Source organism: Triturus cristatus, chromosome 1_1 (genome assembly GCF_964204655.1).
Source record: "Triturus cristatus chromosome 1_1, aTriCri1.1, whole genome shotgun sequence".
In the NCBI taxonomy this organism is placed as follows: domain Eukaryota; kingdom Metazoa; phylum Chordata; class Amphibia; order Caudata; family Salamandridae; genus Triturus; species Triturus cristatus.
This window is the reverse complement of record NC_140579.1, coordinates 1,152,073,871-1,152,088,281: the sequence shown is the minus strand read 5'-3', so window position 1 is coordinate 1,152,088,281 and position 14,411 is coordinate 1,152,073,871. Positions and strand designations below refer to the sequence as shown.

General features: G+C 43.0%; 1 protein-coding gene across 3 annotated transcripts in view; it reads right to left on the bottom strand.

Annotated features, from left to right (window-relative positions):
• Nucleotides 1-14,411, bottom strand: part of LOC146871765 (guanine nucleotide-binding protein G(t) subunit alpha-2) — a 253,477-nt gene that overhangs the window by 169,828 nt on the left and 69,238 nt on the right. For all 3 annotated transcript variants that reach the window (XM_085651288.1, XM_085651289.1, XM_085651286.1), the window contains exon 2: nt 3,557-3,599. In XM_085651288.1, coding sequence (XP_085507414.1) covers nt 3,557-3,599 — 43 coding nt within the window. The remainder of the gene's footprint in view (nt 1-3,556; nt 3,600-14,411) is intronic.

The window sequence follows — 14,411 nt, the reverse complement described above, 5'->3', positions numbered from 1 at the left end:
CAAACCATCAGAGCTTTCTGCAGAGGCCTGTGTAAATAGAAAAACACTTTAAATAAAATGAAATGCTGTAAGCCTTGGATTCACTGGAAGCAACTACACAGTGTGCAATGAGAAGGCTGTTTTGTTCATTGGCTAGACCACTAGAATGCTGCCTTCTCATTTAACTCTGGCTGTTGCTAACCAATCAGTGTGAAGGTGTGCTTCACAGCAATGAAAGTGTGTTGGTATGACTGAGGAATGAGAAGTAGGGATGATGGATGAGGTTTGAGAAGTAGGGAAAATGGATGAAAAGTAGGGATTATGGGTGATTCACGAGAAGTAGGGATACGAAATAGGGACGATGAATGATGGATAAGAAATAAGACAGATGGATGGATGAGAAGTAGGGATGATGGATTAGAAGTACAGATGAGAAGTAAAAGTGATTGATGAGAAGTAGGGATTATGGCTAGTCAGTAGGAACGAGAAATAAGAATGATGGATGAGAAGTAGGGATGAAAGATGAGAAGTAGGAATGAGAAGTAGGGGTGATAGATGAAAAATAGGGATGAGAAGTAAGGATGCTTGAGAAGTAGGGATTATGAATGAGAAATAAGAGTGATGCATGAGAAGTAGGGATGAGAACTAGGGATGATGGATGAGAAGTTGTGATGAGAAGCAGAGATGACGGAAGAGAAGCAGGGTGATGGGCAAGAAGTTGGGATGATGGAAGAAGTAGGGATGATGGATGGGAAGTAGGCATGATGGATTAGACGTAGGGATGAGAAGCATAAATAGGATAGGATAGGTTAAAATTTATGAAGCGCACTTATACCTGAGGGTGTCAAGGCGCTTGTCATGATCCCACCCAGGAGCGGCAGGTAGGGGGACTACACCTACCAGCATGCACTTGCGCAGGCAACCGGCTCTTCCTGGAGGAGGGGCTGCTATATCTGGCCTTCCTCTAGGGGGATCCGGTGATTGTCACTGACTAGAGTCAGTACCCGCTGGATTTTGTTGTGGAAGCACCATTGCTGCATCTTGCCCCGCTGAAGTGAGAATGCGGTGAAGCCTGGTGTCGTTCCTCACCGTCTGCGTTTTCATCTGCTGCCACGAGGGAGCCACCTGCATTTCCTGCCTGCCTGTCTTTCCGCGCGCTGCGCGGCAGGTATTCCCTGAACCGACCAGAGGGTCTATGCATGCGCGGTAGGAACCGGGAATGCTGCTGCTCCTCAAGCCACCCGTGGTCCCGCTGCGGTGTGTTTAGAGACAGAAGCCCACCGAGACAGTGAGCACGGACACGAACGCACGAGGAGGACTTCCTCACTGTGCTCACATGCCCGCTGCCATTCTTGGACCCCGTTGTTTTGTCACACAGAGGGAGGAACAGCGCTGCAGCCAGCCAGGCGTGAGACGTATCACACCCATCGTGCCTACACCTACATTAAACCCTGATTTTGCACAACTCTCAAGGAGAGAGCTTTCCGCTCTGACTTCGCCCATCATGCTACCTCTGCATTTACCCCCGCTTTCGCGCAACTCTCATGGAGAGAGCTTGCCGCGCTAACTTTGTTTTCCGCTTTCCTTTTGACCTACCTGCTCCTGTTTTGAGGCCATCTTCCTAAAGGACATTAACATAGAAGTGCTGGTGAGTCCCCCCGCTTGGAGAGAGGGAGGTTTATTAGCTGTGTTGGAGGGGAGAGAGAGAGTGTGACAGTGTCTAATGAAGTAATGTTGTTGGTTGTGTCCCATCTGCAGCACACTGGGAGGAGATGATGGGATCACCTTAGTGTACGCGCATGCCTAGAGGTCCTGGAACCAGAGTTCCGCCAGGAAGAAGGCAGCGGTGTTTACTTTCCCCTACTCCTTGTTATTTTCCCCTATCCCCTGCGCACTGCAGTGCAGGGTGGAGTGCTTCACATCCCCTCGTGGGGCAGTGTAAAGGAGCTTTGGGATATCTGCATCGAAGGTTAGTGTAACCCTAGTGTAACCTGACAGCGCTAAACAGGCAGAGTTGAAGGGAGGAGCGTAAGACAGCCAACTAGGATGAGAAAAGCCATGTTTTCAGCAGCTTTCTAAAAGCCGAAAGAGAGTCTGCATTGGAAATGGGGGAAGGCAGGGAGTTCCAAAGTTTCACGGCCGCTACCGAGAAGTAGCGCCCACCCCACCTGGCCCTGTGGTATCTATAAGAGATAAGTAGAGAGAATTTTTTTCTGGGAGGAGGATCTCAGAACTCTCCTGGGAGTATACCATTGGAACATGATTTTCAACTGTAGCAAGCCTTTACTATGCATGGCTTTGTATACTGTGCTCAGAACTTTGAAAGAGATACGCTGCTTAATGGGTAGCCAGTGCAAGGTGCAAATCACCTCCCTGGCAGATAGTTGCTTTGGAATGTGCAGGATCAGCCTTGCTGCTGTGTTCTGAACAACCTGGAGTTTTTTCAGAGAAGTCACATTGATATTAAGGTATAAAGCATTGCAATAATCAAGCTGGGAGGTGATAAGTGCGATGATGGTCGACCGATACAAATCGGACAGGATGAAGGGTAACACCTTTCTGAGGATCTTTAAGATATAGAAACATGTGCTGACTGTACGGTTGACCTTAGCATCAAAGGTCAGATGAGGGATGAGATCTAGGCGGGATGTAGGAGAAGTAGGGATGATGGATGAGATGTAGAGATGAGAAGTGAAAATGATCTATGAGAAGTAGAGTTGATGGATGAGAAGTAGGGATGATGGATGGGAAATAGGGATGAGAAGTAAGGATGATTGTGAGAAGTAGGGATTATGGCTGCGAAGTAGGGACGAGAAGTAAGAATAATGAATGAAAAGTAGGTGCGAGAAGTAGGGATGATGGATGAGAAGTAGGAATGATGGATGAGAAGTAGAGATGATGGACGAGAAGTAGGGATGATGGAAGAAATGAGGGATGATGCATGGGAATCCGGGAGGAGGCATAGGGGATGATGGATGAGAAGTAGGGATGAGAAGCAGGGATGGAGGATGGGTAGTAGAAATGATGGCTGCAAAGTAGGGATGAGAAGTAGGGATGATGAATGAGAAATAGGGATGAGAAGTAGGTACGATGGATGAGAAGTAGGGATGAGAAGTAAGGATGATGGAAGAGAAGTAGGGACAACGGATGAGAAATATGGATGAAAAGTAAGGATGATGGATGAGAGGTAGGGATGAGAAGCAGGGATGAGGGATGAGAAGTAGTTATGATGGAAGAGAAGTAGCGATGATGGATAGAAGTATGGATGATTTATGACAGGTAGAGATGTGAAGCAGTGATGAGAAGTAGGAATGATGGAAGAGAAGTAGGGAGCCATGTTTTGGATGGCAAAACATGGAGCCTTACATGTATACCTGCCATTCTAACTATCCACAGGGTTATTGAATGCACTTTGCTAGGTTTGAATGTGCTTTGTTTGGTGTTCTCTTCACACCACTATATTAACAATTTACTGATACAGTGTGTGATATCCATCCTTGACACTTTTTGATTCAAGCTATTCAACTTTTAGTCCATCCCCCTGTTAGTGACCCCCACGAACCCTTGCAATACTCACTTCATTTGTTTGACAATTGTGCTTTTTCCTGATTCACCAGCTCCTGGAAGAAACAGAGGAGAAAACAGAAAGTGAGAATTGGAACAGTGTGATAATTCAATTAATACCAGCGTGAAATGCTTGTTATCATGTGTTTACCCATCACCTCCGAACCACCTCCCTGTTCTTCATATTTCTGAGGTATACTCCCTCAAGAATGGCTTTCAAAGCACAGACCTCAGGCTAGAAACGAGCAGCCGCCGCCCATACTGGGAAGAGTGGTGGGCAGTGGGGACGGGTGTGGGGGAGGATTTTGACAGACTGTGACGAGGGGACATTCATTATTTAATTTTCCCTTGTGGCCGTCTGTCGACTCCCCCACCCCCCCCCACCCAACCCGGACCCACCACCCTACCGCTCTGACCTGCACGTGCCATGGCTGGAAACAAAGCATGGTCAAATGAGGGTACCACCTTTTCAAATGCCCTCCTAACTACAGCCTCACAGCCCTGATCTCTGCTTCACAGTGTAGGCCTTCATTAAGGGTGCCATGCGAAACTGCGACATCCATGCAGGATTTTGCAAGCGTTTCACAATTAGGAATGGGTCAGATTTTTCTCAACCCTCGTAATTGTCTAGAGGTAAATATCGAAGGCCAAACTAATGAATATTTATAGGTTGATAAGGCCTGGTAAATACTATGACATGTAGATTTTGATATGGTGAGCGCCCAAATCTGCATGTTTTTCCTAGCACAATTGAGAAAGCCTGTAATAGGTACTATTTATTTGAGACGTTAAATTCTAAACAAGAGAGAGTCGGTATGTAACTGGCAAAAAATATAGCATCTGTACCCTAAGGTGCTGGCTATTCCCATTTGAAGGACATTGTGATGGGTGGTGCAAACCGTTGAGCAATTGACCTCCCTCTGCCAGACCACACACCATATATGACAACCTTATGTTTCTGACTTACATAGAGTTTAAAGAAGGCAGAAACCAATTTAATATTTACCACATTAAATAATAAAATATTAACACTATCAGTGACCCCAATAATTTCAATATTAATTGGCAACATCAGGAGAAGTGTGGCAACGAACAGCTATGCCAGAATATGTCAAATTAAGAGTACATTAAAATCAGCCCTGCAGAGGGCTGTGAGCAGGGAACAATTCAACCTCTAATGAATGTTACTAGATTAGTTGCCCATGGTAGGTAATCACGAATGAAGTGATGATGATCAGGGTCTTCCCCCAGAACACACAGGAGAGGATGATCGACTTTAGATAGTGAGTCGTGCATCAGTTATACTGGATGTGGAAGCCCCGCCCGCATCTTGTGACATGCTTCATCATAGGCTTCCTCACCCCACTGAAAGGTACACACTAATAAAGGAAATCCTTTGGATTTTCCTTGAGGTATTTTTAGCCATTTCTTTACCGATCCCCCTTTATCCAGTATCTTTTATCCGGAACTCACTGATACTGTGGTTGAGTCTGATGGAGCAAGGTTTCGTATTAAAGAAACTTGCTTGTATGCAATTCTCTCAAATAACATGTAACCAATATGTTTTGTAAATACTAATATTACATTATACATGACATACTGTATCTAGGGGAAGCTTTCCTATGTGTATTACTAACAAGTAACCCGAGTGTCTTAAAATGGCCGCCAACAACGTGGGAACTTCATTGTGCATGCGTCTACTGCATTTACGTAGTGTGACACCTTCTATGCTTTGGGGGGAAACTTTGCAGCTGCGCAGTAGCTTTAATATGACCGCTTGAAACTCACATGATAATGCACATGCTATTTCTTTAACTAAACCTTATAAGTTCTACTAAAAACTAATGTGAAAGATTAAAATAAGTAAATGGGGATAGAGTAGAGAGAAGTGGTATACAGTGAAATCATTTATTTTTGCATTCTAACGTGTCTCTTTCTCACTTTATTATTAGTTCATATTTGGGCCTCGGAGGGTGACTGAAATCCCTACCCACCGGTCCAGCGCGCAGGCGCACAGAAACTTGCCGGAAACCATGATGGCATTACTTGAAACACAGCCAAGGCCACACTGGACAGAGACGCCTGAGAACTCAACCTATTGACCCGGACAAAAGAAGAAAACTCGAAAAATGTTTCAAAATTTATTGATCATAACGTGAAATGCGGGTGGGAATAAAGCTTTGGGAAAGTTAATTAAGGGGCGGAAACATAGAACAATGGTCCAAAGAGAAAATATTACTTTTAGTATGGCGTGATGAACTCACCTCCTTACCCTGTCAAATCAGAATAGGGGAAAACACGAATATTGAAACTTTTGGGGGTGGTACACGAACACAGAATAGTATTATTGAGGTAAAGTTAGTTAGTTAACAGGCTTGCTACACGCATGCTGCCACAGACTCTGTCCGAGACGCTGTCTCAGACCTTGCAGATGTCAGAGACCCTACTCGAGAGACCGAGATACTGATCGATAATCCAATCATCTAGAAGGGGAATTTCGGAAGAGAATATCGAGGAGGGTAGTGCCAGAGAGGGTTGTGACGCTGGCGTTGACTTAGAAGAGGTCACCTTCTCAGATCTGAACCTGTCCTGATCCTCAGTCTGCCACCTGTCACGGTGGACTCCATTCTGGCCCATCTTCAAGAAGTTGGGTTCATCTATCACCCTAGGCAAATATAATTCTGTGAAACTTGTCTTTGTACCTGCTCTCTTGTCCTCCCTTTTACAGGTACTGACATCATTGATCTTTTATTGTGACTAGTTTTTATTGAATTTTAATTTCTTCTTGAAGGAAGAAGGTGTTGACTGTAATTGATTATGACTCACAAAATTATTGATTAGATAAAGATTTTAAAACTTTTTGAGTTTGTGGTCATTTCGAAGGAAGGTAAATGTCATTTCTACCTTAAACTAACTCAGCAACCTGATTCATTGAGTAAAGGAAATTTATTGACAGGAAAATCGAGTTGGTAAGACTTGGTAAAAGTGGATATCAAATTAAAGGTAAATTCTCAAAATTGATGACAGCGGGGTTTTACTAGCTTATCAGTATGAATGTTATGGGCCCAGGTGAGTATTTGGTATGTGTGTGTAACTCGAGCTGGTAACCCGCTCCATCAGTTTTGCTTGGTAGCAGAGGCATGGTTAGGTTCTAGTTAGTTAGGTAGAGAATATTGTGGATTGTATTATTGATTTATGCATTAACAACCGTTATTCGTTTGTGTATTGCTTCATGTAGTCTGGAAATTCCCGGGAATATTGAAAGCGGTTGGCGAATGGAAGCCACACTGCAGTGAGGTTACTTGTCTGGATCAGGAAAGTGCTGAAAGTTATGCAGGACTAGAAGCACTGATTTAGAGATTATTTTTCTTCCGTATGAAAGTGAGAGTAATTGATAGCAAAGGAGTTCGCTGGTGAAACTTTGGTCTTATATCATCTAGAAAGGGTAATACTGAAGGAGTAGCAGGTCCACTGATGCTTGAATGAAGAGTAAGCGGAAAGGTTTTACTCGTAGTGTGTGAAAAGTAAGCGGAAAGTTTTGCTATTCTTTGAATTTAGAGGATGAGACACAGTAGCGAATGTTTCTATGTTGTTGATTAATGAAAATGTGCACGTAAAATTGTGAGAAAATACGTTTTCGCATTACCTTGTAAAGGAGGGGTCAGTTGCGAGTGCTGCACTAACGTCACAAAGAGCCGCGCTGGGATTGGTTGAAACAGCGGGCGCGTGACTGACGCGAAGAATTGTAAAGGAGGAGTCAGTAGTGAGGAAAGATACTGACGTCACTAAGAGCCGCGCTAGTATTGGCTAACCGCATAGCGTAAACAGAATCTAATTGGTTAGAAGAATAAAAGACGTGCTGGTATTGGTTAATTATTAAAGTAAAAACGGACATTGAATTAGTTGAAAAAAAAGAAGCCATAATAATAATCGATAGTGGGTCTTGCATGTGGAAACACAATCCTACTTTGATAGGGAATCGCCCAGACAGAAGGTACTTAGGATTTGCAAGAGAACAGTATATAAAAGGATCGACAACAAAAATGTACGGAGAAAAGAGAAAAATGACATTTATGCAGAACATTTTAAATTCTTTTAAGAAGGATAAACCCCTTAAGGCTAGAGAGGGAATTCTTATCCCTCCCCCTAAAATGCCCGCATCATACATGATGATGGAAAGAGGTTATCATACCTGTGTATGGTTGGAGAATTGGATAGAATATACAAAAAGTGATGGAGTGCTAGCTTTCCCAGAACATGGTATATTTAATGGTAGAGTTTTACATAATTTACGCACTAGAATGAATGAATTAGAACCAAGACCCAGATTAACTCAGTATGAAGCACTATAAGAATGGGAGACTGAGGCATTAGAGCGAGATAGACCAAGAAGTAACAGGAATTTGAGCAGATTTTATCCAAAATGTCCACATGAAACTCGAGATAAGCAGATGAAACAGTGGAGGCAGGCCATGTTAACTGAAAGGTTATATCCTGTATTGATGGCTGAAGAGCTGACAGGAGGAAAATGCTCAGAAAAGAAAAAGCATTTAACAGTAACAGGTTGTGGAGACTCAGAAGATGATTATTTAGAAGATATTTTAATGAAAATCCTCCGCCTTATCAAGAAAGACCTAATAGAACTACCCCGAGTGCTCTGATTCTAGACATACCCTTGGTACCACAGGTTGTACATGACAAAACAATGGAAAAGGTACTTCAGCAAAAAGAAAGGGAAGCGATAAAAAAAAATAGAAGTGAATTGATACAGAAAATTACTCAGTTAAACACGCATCCTGAAGCATTAACTATACCAGTGACTATAGGTCCTGTTGTCTCATTGTACGGGGATAAATCAAACTGTCCTAAAACACCTGTCATGACCACACCCATTATTGAGCCAAGAAAAGAGAAGATAATAGTTGAGGACCAAGCTAGTGACTGCGAGTTTGTAATTTCATTAATGGACTTGCCGATAAGAGGGAAAATAAATGGCACACCCAGAAGGGTCACATCAGGTTGCTCAAAAGAGGTACGAATTGAGACATCCACAGGATCAAAAAGTGCCACAATAGTAACCCCCAGAAGAAATAGAAAGATGGGCACAAGAAATAGAGAAACCAAACCTACCGCCAAAATTATTAGATACTTTCAAACTAAGAGTTGAATTAGAAGAAATGATAGCTGGAAATGTAGGACAGGATAGATTAAACACCTATAGTGAGGAAGAATTGCTGTTCATTTGCAGAAGCATAACCCGAAAAAACAAAAACATTTCATGAGAAACTGGTAAATTTAGCATCTGAAATGGGAATAGAAATAGGGCGATCCAAAGTACTGCAAAAACCTTATAGAGCAGAATTTTCTGATAAAGATTTAAAAAACATGAATATGTCAGGAAGAAAATTGCAGGTAAAAGAATTAATGACAATATTACAGAAATGGGGAGATTTAGACAGATGGAATGTTCGGTGGACAAAGAAAAAGGAAGAAGCACAAACAAATCGATCGACATCTGAATTTTTAATGAAAGAAACAGAGAAGGCTGAAAGATTGTGCCCAATGAGAAAGGTTCCAGGAGGGGGATATGCACATGTCCCGTGGATAAGACAGGATATTTCGTCATTTACAAATGATTTCCCGAAATTGAGAGAAAAACCAGTGGAATGGTATAGACAGGTTGAAAGGTTTGTGAAATTTTTTGAAGTTTTGTTGAAGGATTTAGATGGTCTTTTTGACATAGTGGTGCCTGCTGATTTGTGGACTGAATGTAAAATTACAGTCGATTGGCCTAATGATGAGTACCCGAGAAATGAGAAAACAGGAGCTCCATCAGAGGAGGTTATGAAGAAATATTACCAAGTAATAGCTTTCTTAAAAGGTAAAATTCCCCCAAAGGAAACAGATTGGATAAAAATAGATAGAACAACCCAGGAGAAAGATGAGTTTGTACATGCGTACTATGAGCGCCTCATACAGGTGTTCAAACAGTATCGTGGATTTGAGAGTATTGGGTATAAGGACATGACTCATTTTGTGTATCCGTTTGTGCCAGGGTTAAGAAAAGAAATATACGAAATGATTAAGCAGCATAATTTGTGCTGGCGAGCAAAGCACATAGATGAGATCTTACAATATGCAAAATACTGTGGGGATGAAATTGACAATAGACGAAAGAATTAAGAGGAGAAAGTAATGTGGGCTCAAGGGAAATTAGCAAAACAGCAAGAACTCCAGCTACAGAATCAGGCAGGAAATACAGGAAGGGGGCAAGCTCAGGGTGAAAATAATGGGGTAAACCGAAAGGACGGTTGAGCAGAGAAGAGGCTAAGAAAAAGTTCCCTTGTCATGGGTGCGGAAAATTGGGGCATTGGAAAAATTTGTGTAAAAACATACAGCATAAAAATGGCCCAAAACAAAATTTGAATCCACAGACGCAGAATGAGGTGATAATGAGTCAACCGCAGCTGGTTGCAATCCTACAGAGTTCCTCATGTACAGAGAGGAAGAGATACGGGAGAAGGTGGAGATAAGATTCAGCCACCAATTGGTTATCAGGACGTAACCAGTGGAAAGCCAGGGAAGCTCCCTTGGTGGAACTAGGGCTCTCACACACCCAGCAAGCTAGGTGTCATGCTTCATCATATGAGCACTGCCCCTCGTCAAGTCGGCGCTGCAATCCTTGACGGGCTCCCGATACCGGGGCTCTTTGTCGGGGATCTTTTGTTCCTGCCGATATGTGCTTGGGGGTGAGGGGCCTAGTGTAATGGATGTAGCAGAAATAGGAAATTAAAAAGGGTCAGTCAGTCCTAATAATGTTTTATTCAGAAGGTAGACTACCCTATTAAAATGGTGTAGAGTGGCTAAGACCTAGAAATGAGGTGTCTAGACGTGAAGCTCTACTCTAAATGATCAACATGTTTCTTGCCATATAAGTCTGGAGGATCAGGGCAATTCATCAGGATCAAAAAACTGTCTACATAAAGTGGTAACGGGAATTCTACATACCACGTCCTAGGTTTCTGACCTGTAGAGATAAAATAACAAAGTGTAGACTAAAACAACATAATCTCATCGTCTTATACAACATGTTTAAAGATTGGTGTTACAAGGATCACCGTGCAGGACGTGATTAACAGCAAGTAATTGTATAGTGCACTAATTCAAAGGCTAAGTGAACGTGGGAAAGGGGAATCGTGGGGGATAATAAGGTATATAGCTGCTAATTAGATAGCAATGCTCTGTAGACAACAAATGGGCTCACTCACCTAGTGCGTTAACTAGACATGCTAGCAACGGAGCAGGCGGCTGTTCAAAGGACACCGATTGGGTCCTGGAATAAATGCCAAAATTAAACAAGGAAATTAAAATACACCAACGCGATTTGTAGTGGTGCCAACAAAACTAAACGTAAATGTCAGCGTCTCAATCCAAAAATGCCAAATGGATCATTCAACCCAAATCAAGCCCCAACTAACAATGGAACAAGTCGGGCCGGAGCCCAGGACCGAAGGTCTACCGTGGCTCACGGGAACCGGCAAGATCAATTAGGGGGAGAGATATGTGAAGGTCACGGTTACCAACAAACAAGTAATGTTTCAAGAATAGGGGTAAAAAAATGGCTGTAGTACTCACCAGCGTAGATGAACGCTTATCCGGAAGACCTACCCTAACCGCCAGGGACCGGGGTAGTGAGTAGCTTATGCCGCCACGGATAGATATACTCTAAATGAGAGTAAAACGTGACGTTCTCGCAATACGCCGTCACATGGCGTGGTGACGTGTCAAGTTGCTAAGCAACGGTACGGGACGCAGAAGCGTGAAAGTGTGAACGCCTCCGTGGAGTCTCAGCTTACATCATGTAAGGACGTGTCAAGTTGCTAGGCAAAATAAACCAAAGCGTCAGAATGTAGCGTTATAGTGTGGGAAGGAGAACCTCACGGGGCTTGTAGAGCCAATCACAAGTGGTTGAGCATGACATTGGCACTAGATGCAATGTGACGTATTGACGTATTGACCCCTATTCTTGAAACATTACTTGTTTGTTGGTAACCGTGACCTTCACATATCTCTCCTCCTAATTGATCTCGACGGTTCCCGTGAGCCACGGTAGACCTTCGGTCCCGGGCTCCGGCCCGACTTGTTCCATTATTAGTTGGGGCTTGATCTGGGTTGAATGATCCATTTGTCATTTTTGGATTGAGACGCTGACATCTACGTTTAGTTTTGTTGGCACCACTACAAATCGCGTTGGTGTATTTTAATTTCCTTGTTTAATTTTGGCATTTATTCCAGGACCCAATCGGTGTCCTTTGAACAGCCGCCTGCTCCGTTGCTAGCATGTCTAGTTAACGCACTAGGTGAGTGAGCCCATTTGTTGTCTACAGAGCATTGCTATCTAATTAGCAGCTATATACCTTATTATCCCCCACGATTCCCCTTTCCCACGTTCACTTAGCCTTTGAATTAGTGCACTATACAATTACTTGCTGTTAATCACGTCCTGCACGGTGATCCTTGTAACACCAATCTTTAAACATGTTGTATAAGACGATGAGATTATGTTGTTTTAGTCTACACTTTGTTATTTTATCTCTACAGGTCAGAAACCTAGGACGTGGTATGTAGAATTCACGTTACCACTTTATGTAGACAGTTTTTTGATCCTGATGAATTGCCCTGATCCTCCAGACTTATATGGCAAGAAACATGTTGATCATTTAGAGTAGAGCTTCACGTCTAGACACCTCATTTCTAGGTCTTAGCCACTCTACACCATTTTAATAGGGTAGTCTACCTTCTGAATAAAACATTATTAGGACTGACTGACCCTTTTTAATTTCCTATTTCTGCTACATCCATTACACTAGGCCCCTCACCCCCAAGCACATATCGGCAGGAACAAAAGATCCCCGACAAAGAGCCCCGGTTTCGGGAGCCCGTCAAGGATTGCAGCGCCGACTTGACGAGGGGCAGTGCTCATATGATGAAGCATGACACCTAGCTTGCTGGGTGTTTGAGAGCTCTAGTTCCACCAAGGGAGCTTCCCTGGCTTTCCACTGGTTACGTCCTGATAACCAATTGGTGGCTGAATATTATCTCCACCTTCTCCCGTATCTCTTCCTCTCTGTACATGAGGAACTCTGTACCCTTTTTTTGGTAATAGTCTTTTGGGGCATGTACATTGGACCTCCTTAAATAAAGCCCCCTGTCCCTCTATTTGGATTATTGCAAACCTACAGAGGCAATTGCCACCTGACCCTTTGCCAAATTTTTTGAGTCAAGCCAAGTACAGTGTGGACACCGGATTCCAAGAAGGAAGTGGTAAGAAAAATTATGTAACATCGCAGTTTCTTTGCAGGATACGTATTTCGAAGACCAAGATCAATGGCGGTGCCTGAGAGGGGAGAAAAAGGAGGGCCTACTTGGCGCATCCTTACCGGTGGATCAGTCAGGCCCGTGTATTGATGGAAGGGTAGAAGGAAATTACATAACCTTTTTGTTGATCACTGGTGCTACCCATTCTACTGTGAGAACAGCAGACATCCCAAACCTACCCCTCTCGGGAAAAGCGATCCAAGTAGTGGGCGTTTCTAATAAACAAATTAGGTCCCCTATCACAAAACCAATGGAGGTGTGCATCGGAAAATTTAAAGAGATGCATAAGTTTGTAGTATGCAATTCTAGTACTGTGAACTTATTAGGAAGGAACTTGTTGTGCAAGATGAATTGCACCATATTTTGCACACTGGACTGTGTTGCCATTCAAACCCCAGCCGAAGATGGAATATATAAAATCATGTTAGCTAAACAAGGAACAGAAGTAGATGAATTATATTCCGTGATGACCTAAGATGACTTACCAGATAAGGTCAAAACGACAGTGAATCCTGAAGTGTGGGATTTTACAGGAAAAGAAGTAGGGTTAATGACAGATGTAGACCCTGTTAAAGTGACTGTGAAAGAAGGTGCAGTCTATCCAAATACTCAACAATATAAGATGAGTCCCGAAGTAAAGGTTGGTGTTGCAGCAGAAATTGATCCAATGGTCGAACAAGTTATTTTAAAGGAACTCATGAGTAGTCCCTGTAATTCACTTATAATTGGAATTAAGAAACCAAACAGAAACTGTTGTGAGGGAGATAATTGTGCACTCTCAGTCTTAACACAGAGACATGGTCTAATGCGACGTCCTGTGGCATATTTTTTCTGCTACCTTAGATCCTGTAGCATCCGCATTGCCAGGATGCCTAAAAGCTGTGGCTGCAACGTGCGTAAGTTTGGAACAAAGCGAGACAATTGTGATAGGACACCATGTAAAGGTGTACGTCCCTCATGCAGTTGTGATTCTTTTAACAAGAACTCAAACTCAGTATCTCACTCCAAGCAGATTGACAAAATATGAAAGGATCATATTAGGAGCAGAAAATGTGACCATAATTAGATGTACTATTCTTAACCCAGCTACCTTGTTACCAGATCCATACAATGAGGAAGTGAAAGGGGAAGCTGAACACGAATGTCTAGACGTAACAGAACTCAGTACTAAACCCCGTCCAGACATACAGGATGAGCCTTTGAAAGATGCCGAGCATGAGCTTTTTGTAGATGGCTCATGTATGCGCCATGAGGAAGGAGGGTTGAGCGCTGCTTATGCTGTGTGTACATTGACTGCAATAGTCGAAGCATTCTATTTACCCAGTCAAGTCTGCACAAGTAGCCGAATTGATAGCTTTAATTAAAGCTTGCAAAAATGGGAAAAACTGGAGAGCAACCATTTACACTGACAGTCAGTATGGTTATGGGGTTGTGCACGACTTTGGCCAGCTTTGGATGCAGCGAGACTTCCTGACTTCTTCAGGGTCTCC